The sequence below is a fragment of the Plectropomus leopardus genome, chromosome 15 (genome assembly GCF_026936395.1).
Source record: "Plectropomus leopardus strain MGB_pleo_1.0 chromosome 15, ASM2693639v1, whole genome shotgun sequence".
NCBI classification, from domain to species: Eukaryota; Metazoa; Chordata; class Actinopteri; order Perciformes; family Serranidae; genus Plectropomus; species Plectropomus leopardus.
In genome coordinates, this window is record NC_142190.1 from 3,284,245 (window position 1) to 3,300,957 (window position 16,713).

General features: G+C 39.0%; 1 protein-coding gene across 3 annotated transcripts in view; it reads right to left on the reverse strand.

Annotated features, from left to right (window-relative positions):
* Positions 1–16,713, reverse strand: part of abr (ABR activator of RhoGEF and GTPase) — a 206,390-nt gene that overhangs the window by 92,744 nt on the left and 96,933 nt on the right. For all 3 annotated transcript variants that reach the window (XM_088088944.1, XM_088088945.1, XM_088088946.1), the window contains exons 5-7: positions 13,715–13,822; positions 11,648–11,708; positions 3,552–3,604 (exon numbers count right to left, since the gene is read on the reverse strand). In XM_088088944.1, the coding sequence (XP_087945070.1) occupies positions 3,552–3,604; positions 11,648–11,708; positions 13,715–13,822 (222 nt within the window). The remainder of the gene's footprint in view (positions 1–3,551; positions 3,605–11,647; positions 11,709–13,714; positions 13,823–16,713) is intronic.

The following is a 16,713-nucleotide window of genomic DNA, read 5'->3' on the forward strand; positions in this document are numbered from 1 at the left end:
ACACAATGTCATGGTTTGGTTTCAAACTGCAGTGATACTCAGTGTATGGTCTGAGGGCCAAATCTGGCCTCTGATATGGTGCAGAGTGGCCCCTCAACTATTTTTGAATTCTCGATAAAAATACAGTGATTCACACTGGAATTGTTTTTGTATGTTTGGTATTCATAAGGTGCCAGAGTGTAAAAAAACATTAAATCTAAGTAAGATCTTGTTTATAAAAAAAAAGAAGTGCCAGTGGAGGATCCAGCGCACCCTCAAAAGAGCTCCTCGCTAAAACCCTAACGTCCAAAAATCCTAGGACGTTCCTGAAATCCTCAACATGTCCCCAAATCCTAAAATGTCCAAGAATCCAAGAAATGTCTTTAAATCCTAGAAATGACCTACAATCCTAAAGATGTCCGAAAACCAGTGATGTACGATAATGATTATTTCAACCGACACGATAACTCAATAATTTCCAGCTTCTCGTGGGTGATAAGATACCGATAACTAATCATTTCTTTTTGTTTGTTTTTCATTACCTGAGGGTATGAAAGGCTGAGATGTGGTGAGTACAGATGCATTTAATTGCATTAAAAAAAAAAAAAAATCAGACAAGAAGCTGGAAAAATCGCATTTTCGTAAAAGAAAGTCATTTTTAAGAGCAAAATAATTTCATTTTTGTATTTTTTTTTCCTCTTATCTTTTTATGTAAACTTGAATTGTACAAAAATAATGCTGTAAATAATATTGTGTTTGATTTCTAGTGGAACTACAGAGAGGAACATTCCCCAAAATGTCAGGAAGCAGCAGCTACAGAACAGTCCCTAAGTAACGGCTTTGTTGTGATCTCTGTATATTTACATGTTTACATGTATCAGGACCGGATCAGGACATTTTGGTGTCCTAGAGGAGACTGAGATCACCTGAAGGACAATGAGAGTGGAGCGGACATTCGGAGACACCGGCGGAGAATGAGAGTTGGGCAGAAATTCGGAGTGTGTGCAGTAGGCTACTAGCGGAGTGAAACCATGGGCAAAACAGGCGAAATCGAAGCAATTTGTGCTTATTATTATCGGTTTTTTATTGGTCAAAATTTGCAAAATCGGAATTATCGGTATGATGTCATAAGTCCCATCAATTATCGTGCAGCCCAACAGAAAACCCTATAAATATCCTGAATTCCTAAAATGTTCAAAAATCCAAGAAATGTCCTTAAATCCAAAAAATGTACTAAAATCTGAGATATGTCCTTCAATTCCTAGCAATGTCCTAAAATCCAAGAAATGTCCTAAAATCCTATAAATGTCTGAAAATTCCTAAAAAAATCCTAAAATCCTAGAAATGTCCCAAAACTCCAGCAATGTCCTGAAACTCAAGAAACATCCTAAAATCCTAAAACTGTCCTAAAATCCTAGAAACATGTACGGTGCTGCTGCGACTGGCCCCTGTCCTCCTGTCATTTTGCAAAAGTGGCCCCCAAAGCAAAGCAAGTTGAGTTTCCCTGACTTAATTGTGATGTGAAACCACAGGAATAGTTAATTTTGCAATAAAATATCTTATTCTGTATATCATAAGAAATCCATTTTCTCCTCCTAACCAAAAATCCACGCACGCATCGGCTCTGATTGAATTTCATCCTCCTATTCAAAACATAATTGCCCCGTGTGCTCACAGTGAATTCTTAAGTAATCTCCAAAAATCCCATTTCCTTGTTTTTTATGGAGCCGCTCTCATCAGCAGAGCAGCCGCATGAAGAGGACAACGGAGACTTGAGCTGCCGTCTTCTTTCCAAAACAAACTCATTTTCACCTCCTCTTGAGAGACAGGAACATGACCTTTGTGCAGACACACACACAGCCGTGCATGTTGTTTTTCTGACGGCTTTATGCAGACGTATTCGTGCAATAAACTCCCGAAACATCACCCGACACATCCGGGCATCTCTGCCCGCCTGATTGGCACTTTCCACTTAATTATTATCACTCATCCAAAAGGCGTCGGCTTATTTAGGCTGCGAGGACGCTGTGATAAACAATGAAAAGCAGGCTCTGATTTTTCAGCACTCTGGCTGCTCTGCTAACCAAAAATTAAAGTGTGTGAGAGACATTTTACTCTCAAGAGCGGATTTGCTGCGAGGAGTGTCGAGTCTATCACAAAGCTTTTAGTGCAAACTGTTTATTCTGTGTTCAGCGCCTGTGTGTGTGTGTGTGTGTGTGTGTGTGTGTGTGTGTGTGTGTGTGTGTGTGTGTGTGTCAGTCAGTGGCAGTTAAAGGGTCATTTCACCACAATACGAAACAAAACAACAGCAACAACAACACATATTTTCTCACTTTCCTCTTGTGATATTTGACAATTTTAGTGATGGAAAAGATTCTTTCAGCACCAGATAAGAAGCTGTGACGCTCACGTCGAGCTGTTTTAAATTTCCGGATGAGTGCAGTGACTGTCACCTGTGACTGCTACGGTGGTTACCTGCTTACCTGTTGCTTGCCAAGAAGCTACTTTATTAATAATTAGATATGTCAGTCCAGTGGATCTCAACCTCGGGGTCAGCAGATAAACCTGAGGCGTCGTGAGATGATTAACTCAGGATTTATACTTGTGCGCGGATTCAATGGCGTGCCTGCAGCCCTGCGTATACGTGTACACGACACCGTAACTTACCACAAAGCCTGACATGAACTTTTCCAGATGTGTAACTATACGTCATGGCAGTGCAGACCATTTATGAAGTAGTTATCTTTATAATATTAGTATTAGTATTAGTATTAGTATATATTTCCCTCTGAGGTGCAGTGGAGTGGAAGTAGAAAGTGGAATGAGATTAAAGTAGTCCAGTAAAGTAAAATTTCCTCATATTTGTACTTAAGTATAATAACTGAATAAATAAACTTAGTTATATTCTAGCACAGTAACTGAAATTACAGTAATCAAGGTAAATGGATCAAGTAAAGTATTTCTTTAGCCCTAAAAATGAATAATCCAGTCATTGTAATTACTCTGAAATATCATCAGAATTTTATCAAATTATATTAATACATTTTTAGATTTTTTTCCTTAAATGAAAATATGTATATAGTGTTTTGCTTTTTTTTATGTTTTTTATGGTTTTATGATTTTTACTCATTCTATTTTTTAAGATTTATTTTTGCTTATTTTATATGTTATTCTTGTTTTTTTCAGGACAAACTGTAAAGCACTTTGAATTGCATTTGATTTTGTTTGAAAGGTAAGTATAGAAATTTGACTGTTCGAAATTGTGGTTACAAGCGAGAATTTGTTCGTATATAGTTTCTTGCATGAGGCCCAACGTGTTGTGATTTATATGCTTGTAGTTTGTTTTTAAATGTTTTTTTTTAACTAAAAAGCAACATACTGTAGCATATGTAGTACAGCAATAAATATTTAAAGTATTAAGTAACATGAAATTGAAATATTATAGTTGAGTATGAATACTTCTACCTCGATCTATAAATCAGTAGCATCATTTCCAGAATCAGTGTGTTGTTTTTGTGTAATTTGGGCGAGCTGATCCTTTAAAAGCTGTGTTCAGTAAGTGTAGTACTCACATGAAGGACCAGGGTGCTTCTGGTAACACGGTCAATGGGCTTGTAAAGGAGCGCTGTGGGGAGAGGAGAGATGGGCTGTGAGTCAGTGTCGCTTACACACACACACACACACACACACACACACACACACACACACACACACACACACACACACACACACACACACACACACACAGGTCACAGCTCCACTGCTCCCACAAGGACAAACACTCCCACTCATCGTACCTGCACTCTGACAGATGATATGATTTTTGCCGCCTACAACTTTTTCAGAGCACGGCAGCTAGAGCAGTGACGATACGGTTCCTATTTTTTGCATTAAGAAAAGAAAAAAACTGCCATGGACGTTTTTTTTTTTTACTGAAAATGGTTTCCCTTCCCTTTGCAGACACTTAATATACATACAATTACATAAAGCATGCATATTTGTGGTTATTATATTGATAAGAGTACAAAAATGAAACATGACCCTTTAAGGTACATTTAGAACGGATAAAAAACATGCAGTTTAGTTAAGATTCCTCACCAACTTTTGGTTTCTGACCTTTTTTGGATTTCATCTATTGTCACTTATTTATCATTAACATTTTATTGTTTACTGTCGAATTTCTTTTCTTGAAAAAATTCTATTTCATGATGTCTTTGGGCTGCATGTTTGCATAAAAGGTGCTTTATAGATACTAAGTTGAGTTGAGAATTGTTGGGGAGACGACCTTCAACCTAACAAGCATTGACACTGCAGGAGCATCTTTAAGCAAAAACATTCATTTGACCCTGACCTTTGACCTCCCTATAAGGGAGAGAAGACTAAAATGCAGTTTCCGTGTTGGGTAACAATATAAGATCATATTATTGTCTTTTTTTTTAAGGGAGAAGAATGCTGCAGCTTATTCTGCACAGAGAAAGGATGGACACACACACACACACACACACACACACACACACACACACACACACACACACACACACACACACACACACACACACACAGAAGTCCAAAGGCAGGCTGCTTAACATGCAGTCCATCTCCAGAGCCGATGCTGCAGCCTCCTATTGGTTCTGAATCACTTTGCCTCCACTGCATATTTAGTCTGCTACTAGGTAAACTACAGCCTGCCTGGACGCTGGACTTTAAGAGAGTCAAATCTGCAAAACAAATCTGCAAAACTCCAACAGCACAAATAAAAGCATGCAAATATAGAAAGTGCAATAAGACAGACACCACCGCCTCTATCTCTAAATCAAAGTTTAAGCCTGCGCCACCACACTTGGCTGGTTTCCGGCTTTGCAGCAGCAGGTTTGACACACATGACAGCTCCTGGCGAGAAACTCCCACAGACAGGACAGAAGGGAAGAAAATGGAAAAAATGGAGGTGGGCGGCAGGCAGGGCTGCAGATGTGAGATCCCCCGAGGAGAAACGAATAAGAAGCAAAAACACATATAGATGTAAGAGAGGAGGAGGGAGGGAGGTTGCGGAGATGACTTTTATTCCCTCCTCTGTCAGACCCCGAATGCAGCATTCATGTAATGAAATGCCAAAAACGTCTCAAGGTCTCAAAATAATAATGCCACCGGTGTCACGACGCATTGTAAAAAAATGTATAATAATGATGCTCAGGAAGAAAAAAGCAATAAAAACAAACCACATATGCGACAGCACAAAAATCTGGAATCCAGCCGACAATGTTTCAGTCAGTGATCAAGATAATCTCCATCTATTACAGCGTAAAACTTAACCCTTTGAAACTTGAGCAAATACGCTCGATTTCTTTCAAAAACAGGCAATAAGCAATGAAAGAAAAACTGACCCAAAACTTAGAAAGAAATTAGTAAAACTAAATACAATTATTATTTTTAAAAAACACACCAAAAAAACAAACCTGGAAAAAGTCCTTAAAAAATTCATTTTTTTACAGAATTTTAAAAATGTAATTATGATAAATATAATAATTTTTCTCTAGTCTTTTTCTTTTTTCATTCAATGTTCATCCAAAGCTCTTTTTTTTTTATTCTAAATCTATTAATTTCTGGCAAATTGTGGAACATCTCTTGATAAGTTTTTGAAAGTAATCTAACCAAAATAGCGGGAATTTAGTAAAAAAGTACAAGAAAAAATCTTTGCAAAAATTATGCAAAACACACACACAATTTTTTTTAAAAAAAGGCCTGAATCAAAAATCATTAAATAATTTTAATTATATAGTCATAATTATAAATATAGCTTCTTTTCCCCTAGATTCTTTAAAAACAATTTTCCAAATTTACTATTTTTTTGCAATTTGCAGAACAGTTCTTGCCAAGTTGCTCATTGTCTTTTTCCCCCATGTCTTAAAAAAAAGCAAACCAATTTGCTGAGGTTTTAAAGGTTTAAATACTTGTGTGTGCATGCAGTGCACGAAACTGGTCCAGGTTTCAAAGGGTTTCTGCAACTGATTTTAAACCCAAAATCCAGCCAGGCGAATCAGAGAGAAGCTCGGTGCTCTCTGTATGCAGGGCGGGTCGTCTCAGACCGACGGCGCTCTGCTCCCACAGAGAGGCAGGAGCAGTGCTACACTTATCTGTTTAAACCTCCGAACATCGCTCCTATCAGCTGTACAGTCGTCCGAACGTGCTCTCTCTCCCTCTCCTCCTCTGTGCGAGAGCTCGCCCTCCTTTCTTCTCGCCTCCTCCTTTAACCGAGAGAAATGAAAGGGCGAGAGCAGAAACCTACAGGGAGCGTGTTCAGATCTACTGATAGGGCTTGTCATATTAAACTTTACACACCCTCATGTGCTCACACACACACGCACACACACACTCAGCTACTGTAAAGACCAAAGAGAATCTTCTAGAGGGTCTTGCTGATGCTGTTTGAAGTTTCTCCACCTTCTGCTCATTAATAATGCGGCCTCCATCCACAGTCCTGGTTCACTGAACCACTACCGCTACCTCCTGGAGGATTTACTACATGACCTGCTCTGACTGCCAGAGCCGAGAACTCCTCTAATTATGTGTGCGCGCACGTCGGCGCTCGCCTCGGCTGCAGCTGCTTTAGGTGACTTTAGGGTACAATTCGGTTGTTGGTGCAGTACATTTGAGGACACTAAGCGAGCTGGTTGTACAAGTCTGAACATCAGCTGTATTGATTATTTATGTCCTGCTTTGTGCTGCATGTCTGAAATTCTGCTGCAAATCTTTTTTTAAAAAAGTCTGCAGCTGTGTGAGCTGTTTTTGAGGCTGTTGTTGAGCTCATGAGGCGTTTCCACTGAACTCCACTTGAGTTTCCATAAGATGTGGATGGTACCTTTAGTACCTTTAGTACCTTTGGAACGGTTCCCATTTTTGGTCCAAGCCACACAGACAAAGATCCGGTAGTGAAAGGTGGAGCAAGAAACGCTGCAGTCCCTTGATTGGTCAGTAGAGAATCAACACTCACTGGCTGGTTTAATCCTTTGAAACTGGAGCAAACTGGCTTGATTTCTTACAAAAAAAAAAAACCCATCCAAAAACCCACCCAAAAATAAGAGAAAAAAAGATAAAAAGTTAGGCCTTCAAGAAAATTACCTGAAAATTTAAAAAGTTAAAAGTTAAATTTTTAATTAAAAAAAACAGTTAAAAACTCTTAAAAGTGTTAAAATACAATAATATTAATAAAACTCGATATATTTTTTGTGTAACGCAAATTGAATTATATAATTTTAATAATTATTAAAATAGTTTTTATTTTTGTTTTTTTTCCAAATTATTCCGCTGATTCCCTGTTGCTCTCTTTCTATCACTTTCCCTCTCTCTGCGCTATTTTTTGCTCATATTTGCTCTTGTTTCAAAGGTTTAAATGCTTGTGAAAGGTGTCTGAACAGAGCAGAAGAAAACAGATGATGCAGGTTTTGAAATGGTTAACCACTGTTCACAAGCACTGTTCACACCCTGTTGCAGTTGCAATTAATTTACGTTGACTTTTAATCTAATTGTCACGTTTACTCAAATTTAGCTATATTTACTTACTTAGTGAAGTTGTTGAAACTTGCAACAAGTGGCAAGTGGAATTTCCTTGTTCTTTCTAAGTTTTAGCGACTTCAGTAAATCAACTTGATCATGTTAAAGAGGATTTTGTCAACAATAAAGTCAGAAAATCTGCGAGGTCTGCTTTGTTTAACAAAATACAAATGTGATTAACTAGTTTGCATCCAGCAGAATACAAATAGCACAGTGAACTTGCTTTACTGGAGTTGCTAAAACTTTGAAAGATTGATTTGATGACCTTGTCATTTTAAGTTGCAATAACTTCACAAAATCAAGTGAATATAACTAAATTTTAGGTAAACTTAATAATTAGATATAAAGTAAACATCAATTAGACTAATAGTTACATGTACTTGAATTTTTCAGGGCATTCAGTTCCCTAGATTTTTAAAAGTAAAACGAACTTTTCAGATTTTACAGTGTATCAAAAAATCTTGTCAATGGTTCATTGTCTTCAAACCACGAACAGAAATTAAGATCTTATTTACGCATAAATGAATTAATTTGAGGTTTTGATTGTGTATGTATCATTGTGATCATAATTGCAGGGGGTCATTATCGTTTTAGTCTAGTTTAGACCGAGGATGTGTGTTGTGTTCTTTGAGCAGCTGTGGTGTGTTGGTTTGTTACTATCTATTTGTTTTTTTCGCCAATTATTTTTCAGTTAATGTAGTTGTATTTTGTTGTACCATTAACATTATTACTATTATTCATTTATTTACTTTTTTATTTTACTGATTACTATTACTGTTAATTTTTGTCACCGTTTGTTTCTGTTGTAATGTAATGTTATGTTTTCTTGGACCCCAGCTTGTCACCTAGGTGTCAGCTAATGGGGCTAATAATTACAGCTAATAAACAATAAACATCAATAAACTAACAAACCGCACCAGAGTCTATTTGGAATTGGACTGAGACCAACCTTTTCAGGTGTTCTTGATCCATTTGTTTGGTCCGCTCCAGGGTTCGATTAACAGCTTTCACACCAGACCAAACAAACCAGACTAACGGTGCAGGCGCACCTGAGAGCGTTTTGACCGAACCAAACAGAGCAGGTGTGAAAGCACCCAATGATTCATCCTGACAACCACAAAGGCTCGCACGAAATCTCCTGGCAATCCATCAAATAGTTTTTCAGATATTTCCGTCTGGACGCAATCATCAGTGGTTACAGAAGCTCAAAAACACCCACACCCACAGCAAAGTTCAAAGTCCAGTCAGAAGAGAGAGAGAATCAGACGGAGAAGCGGATTATTGGAAGTCGATGACCTGTCACAGCGAGGTGCCTCTGATTGGTCCCGTTCTCAAGGTCGCCTTGACGACTTGGCGGTCTGAGAGACAGTTTGTCTTTGCTAAGGAGGAGGCAGGCCGACGTCTCTGATTCACTGCACGGGTCTACAGATAGGACACGGGGACTGCCAACTTTATTTGGCAAGACATTCAGCTGCTACCAATGTTGTGCATGAACCGTGACGGAAAAACAAAGAAGGCAGGATGACAGGTAGGGAGAGGGCAAACACGGATTAAGAAAACAGAGAGAAAACGGCGTCAGTGGGGAGCATCAGTCTGAATTTGCATGTGAAACACGACGTCAGATCTTCGATTCAGCACTTGTGTTGCAGCCATTCATTAAGAGGAGGCAGGCGGATCTAAACAAGCCTGACAAATTGACTTATTTCACAGAAGAATATACACAGAACCACACGTCAGTTCATTAGGCTGACGTTCAGTTTAATCATAAGGAGGGCGAGAGGGATGGATGGACGAGTACAGGGGAAAAGCATGATATTCAGCGGTAGTTTCAGAGCTGAGTAACAGAAATCCCTCGATCGCCTCGCCAGGTAATTAAGGAAACGCAATAGAAACCGTAATCAAAGCAGCTGCCCAGGGTGCTGACAAACACTGATTGTTGAGGGAATATGAAAGTAGCTTCATGATACTTCAACTTACAGCCCACGGGCCAAATCTGGACCCTGATAGGGCGCCGGGTCCCCCCTCCCAAACCATTCTCTAATTCATATTAAAAATTAAGGGATTCTCAGAGGTAATTGTTTTTGTACTTTAAGTGTACATAAGGTGCCAAAGTGCAGAAAACAGCATGAAAACAGAGCTTTTTATCTAAAGGTGCCTGTGGAGGATCCCCCAAACCCCCCGATGGAGATCCTCGCAAAGCCCACGATTGTCCTAAAATCCTACAAACATACTAAAATCCTAGAAATGTCATCATATCCTGGAAATGTCCTAATATCATAGAAATGTCCTACTATCCGAGAAAAGTCCTAAAATCCAAGAAATGTCCTAAAACCCAAGAAATATCCTAAAATCTGAGATATGTCCTAAAATCCAAGAAATTTACGGAAATCAAAGAAATTTCTGGAAATCAAAGAAATTTCCTGAAATCCAAGAAATGTGCTAAAATCCAAAAAAGAGATCCTCAAATCCTAGAAACATCTTAAAATTTGAGAAATGTCCTAAAATCCTCAAACCATCATAAAATCTTCAACACGCCGTAAAATCTCAGAAATGCCTAAAAATCATAAAATATGTCCTAAAATCTTAGAAATGTCCTTAAGTCATTGAAACTTCCTAAAATCCTAGAAATGATTAAAATCCTTAACTCCTAAAATGCTAGAGAAAATCTAAAAAAATTCCCAAAATCCAAGAAACATTTTGAATTAGAGTAGAAAATAAAATCTCAGAAATGTCCTTAATTCATCTTAGAAATGTCCTCAATTACTAGAAATGTCCTAAAATCCCAGAAACATGTATGTTGCTGCAGCACCAGTATCTCTGTACATACATATAGTGTGATGTAGAGCAGTCTCAGCAGTTAAAATGACTAATTTAATTAAAACCACCAGCATGTTTGGTTTGTTCCTCATTTACGGTGCATTAATTAACACTTAACAGGTACACATGTGAACACTCAGCCACCCTCTCTCAGCCTGACAAAGCCACACCGTTTGCTCATCATCTTTGCATAATTTGGATAGCGCACAACGTTTCTTTCTGGCATCGAGAGCTCTAACCCCTTGGTTCAGTTGTGCCAAATCCCCCGAAAAAAAAACCTTAAGTTTGCAAGACACCAGCAGCTTTCTAATGCATAAACTCCCTCACACACACACAGAGATCAGACTTGTACCGATCCTCTGGCGATAAGTATTCCCTACGTGGAGCAGTCTGAGTCCAGCGGTCCTTATAGAGACTAAACGTGCCTTGCTTTTAAAACAAACACACACATACACACACACACAAGCTGTCTGTTAAAAGACAAGAACAAAAGAAGTCTGCATGTCCCGGTGAGCTACATATTCCAGAGGATCATCACTCAGCGAGCACACAAAGAAAACTCATTTGATCACCTTGTTGCAGGAGCAACGGCACATAAATGTACATGCAAAATCGATAGCAGACAGTTTCTAGAATGAGCATCAAGCTCCAAATTAGATATGCTGGTATCCCAAATCGACCCCCTTGTCCCAACTTCACACCAAGCACAGAACGCCACCAATCTACCGGAGAATCAATGACATCCTATCAAATAAAAAAAAGAAAGAAAAAAGGAAAAACAACACTGTCAAGTCGCCTATGGCGAGCGGCGGCGGCTCATATCATGCAGTCATTACCGTATGTGCAGTTACAACACAGTCTGAGGACCAGAAGCACCTCCATATCCCTCATGTCCTCTCCTCACTCTGTTCTCCTGCTCACTGCCGGCTTTCTCAGGCAGAGACAGACACAGAGAGAGAGAGAGACACAGAGAGAGGGCGAGCAAGGGAGAGTGTGTGTGTGTGTGTGTGTGTGTGTGTGTGTGTGTGTGTGTGTGTGTGTGTGAGAGAGAGAGAGAGAGAGAGAGAGAAAGTGCTCACACATGTGCTGGTTTGCCTCCCAAAGCCCGCCACTGCATACACAAGCAGAAGAGGCAGGACCGGAGTCTTAAAGCAGCGAGATAGCCGAGACAGACACACATGCACGCTCACAATAGACACACGAAGACAACAACGCACACTCAGACAAAAATACATTCACACACACACGCGCATAATCACTCACACACACACACACACACACACACACACACACACTCACTTACCCTCCATAGAGACAGTCGTGGTACAATCTTTGGAGTCTTTAGGACCTTTTACTTTGAGGTTCTGAAAGAAAGCAGAGGAATAATCAATTTAATTAATTATACACACATATCCACGCTCTCTCTCTCACACACACACACACACACACACACACACACACACACACACACGCACACACACACACACACACACACACACAGCTCTCGTCTTGCTTGGCTGAGGCTGATAGAACTAATGAAGAAGTATAGGGTCACTGCAGCAGACTGAGACAGCTGAGGGAGCCTGGACGATGCATTTTTTACAAGTTTACCTCGCCGTAAATTATTTTTTTTTACAGCTGCCGACGTCTCCACAGCACGACCGCGCAATAGCATGAATTAACGTTTTGACTGACACCCCATGAAACTAAAGGTGCGGTTAAATACTTTGCTGTACATTGGATTAGCGTTATAATGAGGTGCTGTTTTGAAAAACACAATTACAGAGAGTCTAATACAGTGAAACTCAACTTGTAACCGCTAAAATCCAAGAAATGTCCCAAAATCCTAGAGATGTCCAAAAATCTGAGAAACGTCCAAATCTCCTAGAAATGTCTTAAAGTCCTAGAAACGTCCTAAAATCCTAGAAATGTCCTAAAATCCTAGAAATGTCCTAGAAATGTCCTAAAATCCAAGAAACACTGTAAAATCGTAAAGATGTCCTGAAATCATATAAATTTCCTAAAATCCTATGAACGTCCTTAAATCCTAGAAATCTCCTAAAATCCTAAAAAAAAGTCCTAAAAGTCTTTAAAGATCATGTGTAGTATTGTGAGCTCTCAGTGTTATTTCTATGGCTTTAATAAACACGCTGCCTTTTGAATTTTCGTTATGGTACAGTAAATTCAGCATTAGACCGAATGTGACTATCTCTTATGCAAACTTAAGCTGTGCAGCCACGTACAGCACGAGCACGGAAACAAGGGAGAGGCATGATGCGGATTATCACTTCAGTCACAGATGTCTTGTTAATTAACATCTGTAACACTGGAAGCAAGCAGGAAGATTTTAGCACCCCAGGATACCACCCCTCCTCCACACCAGCTCTCAGTACTTCATATACACACCACGCTGCAACTACATGTTGTACATGTACAGTAGTCAAAAGCTTCTGTTGAGTTGAGAGACTAAATGTGGAAAATGTAGCATATTTTAACATAAATATATCTGTGATTTTGTGTTTTAAACGAGTGTTCCTCAAAATGCGACCACTTTTCCAATAAACACTGTTGCTTCCTGTCGAAAAGAGGATGTTGCAACTCGCCTTGCTTCCCCTCTGTGCCGTAATCCCATGTGCATTTGTTTTCTCTTTCAGTTTACTGAAGAGGATTAACGTGACGGTTTCACCCTTTAAAATCTGTGCAAATTGAATTTTTTCAAAAACGGGAAAAGGCAACTACATAAAAAAACTACATAAAAAATGTCCCATAAATTGCAAGAAATTAGAAGAAATGAGACAAAAATGACCTGAAAACTAGTTTTTTACTTTTTATGACAATAGGGGAAAAAATAAGAAAAATTATATTCCTAATTATTATTATTGTATTTTAAAATCTTCAATTTTTAACATTTTTCTGGTTTTTTTTTTTGCTTATTTTCAGGTAAGTGTCTTATATCTTTTTACTAATTTATTGATTTCTGTCTTGCCTTGTCCCTGTGATTTTGAAAGAAATAAAATCAATTTGCTCAAGTTTTTAAGGGTAAAGACAACTGAGACAAAATAACAGATTATTTAATTTACTTACTATTATTAAACATTTGTTATAGGAGTAGACCTAAAGTTACATATACAGATTTTACATTTTATTTTCATTGGTGCAGGAAGGGAAAAAATGTGTACTGTACTTATTAAAGTAGTATTAAAGTCTCTATAATTATGATTTAATAATGCTAAAATGCAACATGCAGCAGCACTGATCATGTGACCAAATGACTCTGAATCCTTATATTACAAAAAAAAAATGTTATTCAAGTAAGTCTTTTGAACCAGTCCTCGAGTCTCTGATAATCTATTTTGAAGGATGAACTCACCTCAGATATCTTCTGGAACTGTCCGTTGGCCTGGCTGCATTTCTCTGCCGTCTCTAGTGCCACCTTGTAGTTGTCCACGAAGGCCTTGTACACTCCCAGCTGGCTGGCCTGTGAAGAAAAGAGAGAGAAAGAGACGTTAAAGTACAGGAGAAACCAGCCGATGTGAGACGTAGATGGAATTTTATTGGAGTTGTAACTTTTTCCATGACCTTTTCCAACTTTTTCGGCAGCCTATATAAACCCGAGAACTAATTTCGATGTAAAGGGCTCGAATTATTAGGGAAAATCCAAAAGATATGACATTACACCTGCTCCAGAGTTTCTTCAGCCCTGCTACAGCACCACACTGTGCAACACGAGCTAAACTGTGTTATTGTTATATTTAACATTTAAAATGTCACAGGCTGTTTTTTTGTGATTGTTTTGGCCTGAAATGTCTGTTTCATGGAGGCTTTTTTCTGTTAAATTGGAGTACAAGTTTGCGTGATAATTTCGGGACGTTATGATGTCATACCGATAATTCTGATAATATAAATATGACGATCTGAGGTCCCAGGGTGACGGGAGGAGAGGACTAACGTGCCGACTTTATCGCTAATTAGCGGCTTTTCGGACCCTCTCAGAGGCGTTGTTTTAGCGACTTATTCAAATTATCAGTGAACAAGGAGGAAATATACTGTCCAGGGCGACCCTTGGCAGAGGAGATTTTGGAGGTCACATAGAGCGCCACACGCTGGAGGGACACCGCTGGTCGCACTCAAAAAACCCCCAAAAACTTGATAATAATTTGCTGCGCCCATTAGCGCCCTTTCTTTGTGTTCTGTCTTGAAATAACAAATGAACAAATAAAGACAGAAATAATACTAAACTCAGCGCCCCTGTTGTTTCTCATCATTGACCTGCTGACCAGCCTGCACCGTGAGACCTGACGGCGCCGTGGACTGAAAGACAAAGTCGGGGATGAGTTACTGATGCTGACTGATTGGCTCCACTCTCATTGCCCACTGGTGTCTCGCCAGTGTCTCTGTCGGTGTCCCCGCCAGCGTCCGCTCTTCTCTCATTCTCCACTAGTGTCTCCAAATGTCTACTCCACTCTCATTCTTCGCTGGTGTCTCCAAATGTCCGCTCCACTCTCATTTTCTGCCGATGTCTCAGCCGGTGTCTCCGAATGTCCACTCTGCTCTCATTCTCCGCATGTCCGCTCTCATTCCCCACTGGTGTCTCCGCCAGTGTCTCTGAATGTCTGCTCCGCTCTAATTGTCCAACAGGTGATTCCAATCTCTTCTAGGGCACCAAAATGTCTACATCCGGCCCTGATAGCTACTGTTATTTATTTACACCCCCCACCCAAAAAAAAAGCAAGCTCCATTATTAAAGTCTATACTTACAACACAAGTCTGTCGTGGCACTAAACCAAAACACAATGAAGAGAGTAAAAACTTGCATTAACCTTCAAATATCACTTCCATACTAACTTACATATGTTCACACAATCATATTAAAATTCATATACGGCTCTGATGGATGAATTAATTTTTTATTCCCATCAGAATTTAGCCTGAAGTGGAGGGTTGAAAAGCGCTGCAGTCCCTCTTCTGCTTTATCGGCACACATGAAATTATGCCACCATGTACCGCACACACACACTGTAGCCGATGCACACACACTAATCACGTTCCCGTCATGCCACTCCGCCGTCTCTCGTGCAGATTCACTTTCTTTCATTAACAGCCGCTCTCTGCTGCACTGTATGTGCATTGTAACACAAGCTGCAGCCCAGCAGTGCATGAATATGCATCCTGCCGCAGCTCTGCTTGAATGGCCGGGCTGAAGAGCTGACTGCACCCTATTAAAGCAATGAGATTGGATTCAGCTGAATAGAGTGAATGAGTAAGACTTGTTACTTTTGTCCTTAAACCCTCCCCCCTCTCTCTTTCTCCTATTTTCATTTCCTCTCTTTCCACTTCCCCTCCGAGTTAGAAAAGTCGGCACAAGAGGGGAGACGTGGGGGAAGCATCCGGCATCATGCTGAGGATCAATAAATTCGTCATAGGAACACGTGATAGAAAATAAAACAAACACGTGATAGTTTTGTTAAAAAGGCATCTTAGCACAATCCTTACACACATTTAGGAAGGGGGGTATAAAAAAAAGTTAAAATTGTGGGTTATCTGTCTTAATCAATGATTCCCAATCAGGTGTATTTATATAAGAAATACTATTTGATTAGGAAAATATATCCAAAAATGAAGTGAAAATAAGTTTGCAAGTTTAAGTGGAAACATTATATGAAAGTATAAATGGTTCAAACAGACGGATAAGAAATTCATATACTGTTCAAATAGTTATTGAAACAATTTAGCTAAAATTAGTGAATAAATAGCTGATAGTTAACTAAAAGTAAAAGCTTATGGCTTTTTAGTTTAAAGTGATACATAAATGATTATTAGTGTAAAGTAATGGATAACTGGTTCATTATCAGCGTAGCTTAAATTGAGACAAATTGGTTGTTGGCTAAAAGTAATGTATGACTAGCTGTTAGCTAAAAACAATACATAAATAGGGTTAGCTAAAGGAAATGAAAATCTAATTAATAGTTAGCCTAGCTAAAAGTCATATATAAATGGTTGTTAGCCAAAAGTAATGGATAACTTGTAAATAGTTAGCATCATGAAAGGTGACATGTAAATGACTGTTAGCTAAAAGTGATAGCCTATTGCTGCTATTGTTGCTAGCGTAAAGTAAAGGATAAGTGGTAAACAGCCTAGCTTAAAGTGAAAGGCCATATAACTGTTACCATAAAGCAATGGATAACTGGTTAATTGTTAGCTGAAAGTGATGCATAAATGAGTGTTAGCTAAAAGTTATAAATAACTGTTGGCTAAATGTGATATTAGCATAAAGTAAAAGATAAGTGATTACTAGTTAGCCTAGCTAACAGTAATGTACAAATGGTTGCTAGCATTAAGTAATATACAGTAGCCTAGCCTAACCTGGTT